At 56.5% G+C, this 6,865-nt stretch overlaps 1 protein-coding gene across 1 annotated transcript in view; it reads left to right on the forward strand.

Annotated features, from left to right (window-relative positions):
- TRPV2 (transient receptor potential cation channel subfamily V member 2) overlaps nucleotides 1-4,846 on the forward strand; it is a 24,450-nt gene extending 19,604 nt beyond the window's left edge. The window contains exons 7-10 of the mRNA XM_015567611.1: nucleotides 14-266; nucleotides 1,212-1,337; nucleotides 2,179-2,258; nucleotides 3,998-4,846. Of these exons, the coding sequence (XP_015423097.1) occupies nucleotides 14-266; nucleotides 1,212-1,337; nucleotides 2,179-2,258; nucleotides 3,998-4,092 (554 nt within the window). The 3' untranslated portion in view covers nucleotides 4,093-4,846. The remainder of the gene's footprint in view (nucleotides 1-13; nucleotides 267-1,211; nucleotides 1,338-2,178; nucleotides 2,259-3,997) is intronic.
- Nucleotides 4,847-6,865: the final 2,019 nt, after the last annotated feature.

Raw genomic sequence — 6,865 nt, forward strand, 5'->3', positions numbered from 1 at the left:
TGTGCTGGGGCAGGACAGGAGGACGGGGAGGGCAGCGAGGTCCCATACCGTGGCATCGTGGACACCGCCCTGGAGCTCTTCAAGTTCACCATCGGCATGGGCGAGCTGGCCTTCCAGGAGCAGCTGCGCTTCCGCGGGGCTGTGCTGCTGCTGCTGCTGGCCTACGTGCTGCTCACCTACATCCTGCTGCTCAACATGCTCATCGCCCTCATGAACGAGACTATCACCAGCGTCAACACCGACAGCTGGAGCATTTGGAAGCGCAGGTGCCCCCTGGAGGCCCCCCCTCCCTCCCCAAGGAGTTCTGGGCCCAGTGAGGAGTGGGCAGGACCCAGCTGAGCTGGCCCCGGAGCAGATCCAGGGCCCTGGGTGGTCTTGCCTTTGTCGGGGTGTCCATCATCCACTACTTCCTTCAAGGGCTGCTGTGAGGCTCGAATAAGCTCATATATCTGAAGCCCTTAGAACAGTGCCTGACACACAGTAGGTGCTCAATGTGTTAGTTATCATCATCATAATTATTATTACGTATTTCTTGAGTGCCTACTATGGGGCTAGGCACAGTTTTAGGTTCTAAACGCATAGCAGAGAACAAGACGAAGTCTGCCCTCATGCAGCTTCTCTCCTGTGCTCAGCATATACCGAGTGTGGGGTTTTGGTGGGCGAGGCAGGCAGGCTGTGCCATCAGAGGTCCCTGCAGCTGGGGCTGATAAGGCACCACCTACATGGGGAAGCCAAAGCTGCCCCTTGACCTGGGAAGGCTGGGTGCAGGTCTGGGCAGTTTGTGTAGGGAGAGCCTTGCCCAGGAGGCTGGACTGTGGTACGAATTCCCCGTTGACCTTGGGTAAGCCCCTGTCTTCTCTGAGACTCCGTGGCCTTACCTGCAAAGATCTGTCCCCACCTACTTTGTGTGTCAATGGGCCGGCACACTGTGGGTTAGAGCAGATGAACTTCGGTACCTGTCGGGGTGACATTCTGGGGCCTGTAATGATGCAATAGCCAGTGACTGCCGAGCACTCTACATGCAGACTTCCCCGAAGCCCCCAGGCCTGTAAGTGGGGAAACTGAGGTTCACGGGGTTGAGGCCGACACCACGCAGGTAATCAAACACTGGAGCTGGATCCAGCCTGGTGCTCAGTGGACTTAGGCCTATACTGTACAGTGCGTGGCGCATCTCCCTGGCTGCTCTGTCTGATTGTCCTTTGTCCCCAGAGAGCCATCTCCGTCCTGGAGGTGGAGAACGGCTACTGGTGGTGCAGGAGGAAGAAGCAGCCGGCAGGGGTGAAGCTGAGGGTTGGCACCAGGCCAGATGGTAGCCCGGATGAGCGTTGGTGCTTCAGGTGAGTGAGGGGCAGGGGAGGGAGGTGAAGGCCGGCCTTAATGTTACTCCTCTGAAAGCCAGGGACAGTGGCCAGGAGCCAGGGCGGTGGGAGAGGCAGGACTTAGGAGTGACAGGGTACTGAGCCTGCCCTGGGAAGGCGGGTTCAGGGACACTGGATCTCATAGGCCAGGGGCTGCCACTGCCTGTCTGGCCATCTGCCTGTCCCTGTGGCTTAAACTGAAGGTCCCTGACCTACTTCTCTGGCCTGGAATTGGGTAGTTAAGAGGCCGAGAAGCCAGAGGAACCTCAGGTTATAGCACACCAGCCTCACTGCCGCTGGTCTGACCTGCCCTCCCAACTCCCACACGACCAGGGGCTACAACCCTTTCACAGAGAATAAACTCCTCCATGCCCATGGGGGACCCGGCACTGAGAGAGGCCACTCAGTGGCAGATGCACAGACAGAAACAGGCTTTCAGGAGATCAGAGTTAAGCAAAGAGAGGGAGAGTCTCAGGCAGGTAGCGCAGCCCACTGGGCCCCAGTGGGGACCCGGAGGCACACCTGACCTAAACGTTTCACTGGACGTTCTGGGCACCCAGGTTGCTGGGGACTGCCTGCAGGGACAGGTGCCTGTTCGGCCCCATCCCCCCATGGGCACCCGGCTCAGGACAATGGCCACAGCTGCAAGGGCTGAGGGGGCTGGTGGTGGCCGGGGTCTTGTGGAGAGGGGCAGAGACCCATCGTCCTGGCAGTCCCTGCATCCCCGGAAGGTCTGCTCAGCCCACCGCCCAGGGTCAGGGCCCTCCTATGCGCAGCAGGCCGCACTGGCTCCGCAGCTCAGAGCTGCTCTGCCCCTCAGGTCGGAGGAAGTGAACTGGGCTGCCTGGGAGCAGACGCTGCCCACGGTGCGCGAGGAGCCTGTGGGGCCAGGCGACCCTGGTGAGTAACCGTGTGGGAGACTGTGTTCCCATGTGAGTGGTCACATGCGTGTGTTCGCATGTGTGTGTTTGTATGTGTGTCTGCTTGGCCACATAGCTATGCAGAGTCTGGGGCAGGACCTCTGCTGTGGCCACTCCTGAGCTACACTCATTTGAATAGATGCCCCCCTGAAAGCGGTGCTCCCCCCACATCCCCCACCCGCTGGCCTGGGAAAACCTCCAGGCCATTAGTGCTTTCGCAGCCCAGCCTGCATCCTGACCTCCTCGCCTGCCTTCACCTGCCCTCACCTCCCGCCTCTTCACACCGTCCCCTCCTCCTCGCAGGCTCCAACCCATCGCCTGCTTTCCCCATCCAAGTGCCAGGGCTGAGCCTGGAGCCCAGCAGGGGACCCCACTAGGGAGGCCCCTTCCCACCAGAGCACAGGTGGCATCTCTGGCCCCCACCGGCTCTGTCCTCTCGGCCCTGCTGACCGGAGCACCGAGCCTCTTCCCACCTCCAGCCGGTTCCTCTGTGCCTGTCCCGCCTCTCCGGGCCTGCGTCCTCTCCTTCCCAGCGTGTGAGAGCCCCCTTGTCCCCCTCCCTGCTTCCCACCACGGGTGACTCCTTCCTCCCACCCAGAGGCCTCTTCGGAGAACCAGCTCTCTTCACAGCACACCCTCCTGGAACCTTCCGTAGCTCCCATCTCAGCTTCCGTGAGCTCCTTCCTCTCCTTCCTCATCCTCTTTCAGAAGACTCCACTTGCTTGTGCCTCTGGCCCAACCCCTCCCAGGAAAGCCCTCTGGGTCTCCTAGGACCCCTGTAGGGCACTCATCTGTCCTCCTGCTTCACAGCCGGCTGGTTTCCCAGGTCCAGGCTCCCTGACGAAGGCCCTGGCAGCCCTGCGGGCTTCCTGTCTACCCGCTTTGTCCTTAATTCTGAGTCCTGCTGCCCCGTCACTTCATCGCCAAGATTCTAAAGGTCAGCTTGCTTCCCTGGGAGTCCAATCTGCCCCCGCCCTGTGGGTGCGGTCCCTCTTGCCTCAGCTCCCTGAGCTCCTAACTCTCACTTCCCTCAGCTCTTCAGCAAGTGAGTCTCCGTGTCCTGGTTTCTAATGAAAAAGTCTGTCTCCTGGGAGGAGACCCACCCCAGGCAGATGCAGGGGTTCAGGAAATGCTGTGGTAGGAGGGAGGCAGGGGAGGGGCTGCTGGGGACTCAGGATCCCCTGCTGTCCATGGGAGTCCAATCTGCCCCTGCCCTGTGGGTGCGGTCCCTCTCTCCTCTGAGCTCCCCGAGCACCTAACTCTCACTTCCCTCAGCTCTTCAGCGAGTGTGTCTCCGTGTCCTGGTTTCTAATGAAAAAGTCTGTCTCCTGGGAGGAGGCCCACCCCAGGCACATGCAGGGGTTCAGGAAATGCTGTGGAAGGAGGGAGGCAGGGGAGGGGCTGCTGGGGACTCAGGATCCCCTGCTGTCCGCAGGCAAGATGTGGTTTCAGGGGGGGCCTTCTGCTGCCTCCCTAGCGCCTGCCTCCCGGGCACACACCGCAAGGGCCAATCCCAGTGTCTTCATCCATTCACAGGCACCAGGAAGATCTCTGGCTTGACCAACCGCCCCAGGAAGGACGGTGCCCTGGAGGAAGAAAACCTGCTCCTCCAGCCCCTAAAGTCCCACTGACAGACGACACCGGCAGGACAGCGCCAAGGAACTTTCCCAGGGAACAAATCTCAATAAATATTTTCTCAGGACTAACCCTACCGGAGAGGCACCAGGAAGAGCCCGGACCCAGCCAACAGCCCCGGGAAGGACGGTGCCCTGGAGGAAGACCACCTGCCCCTCCAGCCCCTAACGTCCCACTGACAGAAGGCCAGTGCAGCCGGAGGCCGGCATGGCAGCGCCAAGGAACTTTCCTAGGAAACAAATCCCAATAAATATTTTCTCAGGACTAACCCTACCGGAGAGATCCGAGCAAAGTTACTGGGCCCCTAGGCTGGTCGACGTCTGCATCTCTCTGTGAGCAAGGGCCCGTGTCTGGGGCTGGGTGCTCCCGCCCTCACCTGGGCCCAGGAGCCCTCGCCTGCTGCCCCCCAGCCTTGAGCTGTCCTCTTCCTGGGTGCAGGGAGCTGTCCAGGGGGCTCCTGTTCTGGCAGCTGTGTGGTGGTGGACATGCAGGAGCAAGGCCTCCCTCCTCCCTCTCCCACAGCCCCGGGCACCTCCAAGACGCCTCTCAAAGCCCTTGCGGCCTCGGCTTAGTTTGGACTCTGGAGTATTGCTTTCTCTCCCCACTGGCGTCCTCCTTAGTTTATACCCTGGCAAGCCGTTCTCTCAGAGCAGGCAGAGGGCACTTGCTAAGACACAAGAGAACCGCGATACCTCTGTGCTCGGGAGGCTTGAGGCTCCCTGTGCGCACGGGTACTGTAGCTGGCACCCCCAGCACTCCGTGGTTTTGCCCAAGCATTTCCAGGCACCTCTCCCATACCCCTGCGGCCCCCCATGTTCTCCTTAGTACTTTCACCAGATTCTTCACGCAGGCAGAGGGGCCTCATGTGGGTCTGACCCCATGACTTGGCTCTCTGGAAATGAAACTGGAAAAGTCGGTGTGCATGCTGCCTGTCAACATCGGAACCAATCAGTAGAGACAAGGATTGCGTCTTTATGGGTGTGATCTGAGAAGACAGTGGGCGCTGTACCCTAAAAAGACTGTCTTGCATCTCAGATCAAGCCGACCTTTTTTATAAGGAGAAGAAAAGTGTAGGTAAAGGGTTTGGAATTCAGGGGAAAACAGGTGAGGGGTTTGAAATTCAGGGGAAAAGGTGAATGGGATAGAAGCTGCAGTCCAGGGATTTTCCTAGCATCCCTTCACCTGCTGGCGGGTGATTCTTTTTTTTTCTTTATTGTTGAAAGTATTACATATGTCTCCTTTTCCCCCCATTGACCTCTCCCAGCCCACCCCTGCTTTTTGTTTTTGCATTTTAAAGTACATTTTTATTGATTTTAGGGAGGAAGAGAAAGGGAGATAGGAACATCAGTGATGAGAATCATTCATTGGCTACCTCCTGCACGCGCCCTAGTGGGAACTGAGCCTGCAACCCCGGGCATGTGGCTTGACCAGGAATTGAACTGTGACCTGATCCAGAGGTTGACACTCAGCCACTGAGCCACGCAGGCCAGGCCTGATCGGTGACTCTCTGTGCCCTGGGCGGTGGACATTCTTCCCCTGGAGCACATGGCTCAGATACCGCCTTGCAGTCCTCCTGGGGCACAGAGATCAAAGTGCGAGCGGGTGTCATGAAGTCAGGGCAGGTCCAGTCACACATTTCAGGCCCTGGAGCAATAGCTTTCTATATGCAGGTTACCGAGCCTACTAACTATATATCTGAAGCTAAAATTTTGTTAACTTCTTGAGTTCCCATCAGAAATTCCCTCCCTGTGTATCACATGATCTCACGCATATGTGGAATCTAATAAACAAAATAAACTGATGAACAAAATAGATCCACAGACATAGACGCATGGAACAGACTGTGGAATCTGAGGGAAGATAGAGGTGGGTGGGTGGGAAGAGATCAACCAAAGAATGTGTATGCATATAAGCATAACCCAAGGACATAGACAATATGATGGTGAAGTGGTAACAAAGGCCTGGTATGGGAAAGGGCTGGAAGGGGTCAATGGGGGGGAAAAGGGGACACATGTAATACTTTTAACAATAAAGATTAAAAAAAAAAGAAATCCCCTCCCTCCAATAAGATACTACACTTATTTCTAAGATCAGCTCAAGAGTTTTTATCTCACTATATAGGGTGTCCCCCTAAAATGTATACACATTTATATACACAAATGTATACAAATTGTGATATTCCCCCCAAATGTATACACACACTCTGAATAATTATAAAGGCAGTGTTTATTAAAATACATTTCATTTTCAAAATTGAGCTACCAGCTGTTAAAGTGTGCATACATTGTTCTGGGGCACCCTGATATAGCCTTTCCAATTTACTCCAGCAAAATGAATTGCTCTCCTGCACCTGGTGTGGCTCGGTGGTTGGGAATCGACTTAGGAACCAGGATGTCAAGGGCTCAATCCCCAGTAGGGAGCATGCAGAAGGCAGCGGATCAATGATTCTCATCATATATGTTTCTGTCTCTCTCCCCCTCTGCCTCTCGGAAATCAATAACAAATATATTTTTTTAAAATAAAAATGAATGAATTGCTCTCCTTGGGGGGAATGGGTGTTTATATAATGTGTATGCACGATTGCAAAGTGAAAGGAAGACCTGAGTTTGCTCACTTGCGGACAGGCCGAGGTTTCCATTGCTGAGAAGGGGGCATGGGGATCAGGAAAGGGGCGGGGGAGGACGGCAGCTCGCTCCTCTGAGGTCATTCTAAGGAGCGCACGGTGCCGGGCTCCGCCCAGGCTTTGAAATAGTTGGGGGTGCGCGCGGCGGGCAACGTTTCTTAGAATCAGGTTGCCGCGCCCTGCCAGGCTCTGCAGGTCTCAGGTGCGGGATCTCATGTGATCGTCAGGACGACGTGGTGTGGCCCGGCTTCTCCATTTTCCTGACGAGCAGGCGGAACCTCACACAGATGAGTCCGTTGCTCAAGGTCACGCTTCAAAGCGGGGGCAGG

Source organism: Myotis davidii, unplaced genomic scaffold (assembly GCF_000327345.1).
Source record: "Myotis davidii unplaced genomic scaffold, ASM32734v1 scaffold764, whole genome shotgun sequence".
NCBI classification, from domain to species: domain Eukaryota; kingdom Metazoa; phylum Chordata; class Mammalia; order Chiroptera; family Vespertilionidae; genus Myotis; species Myotis davidii.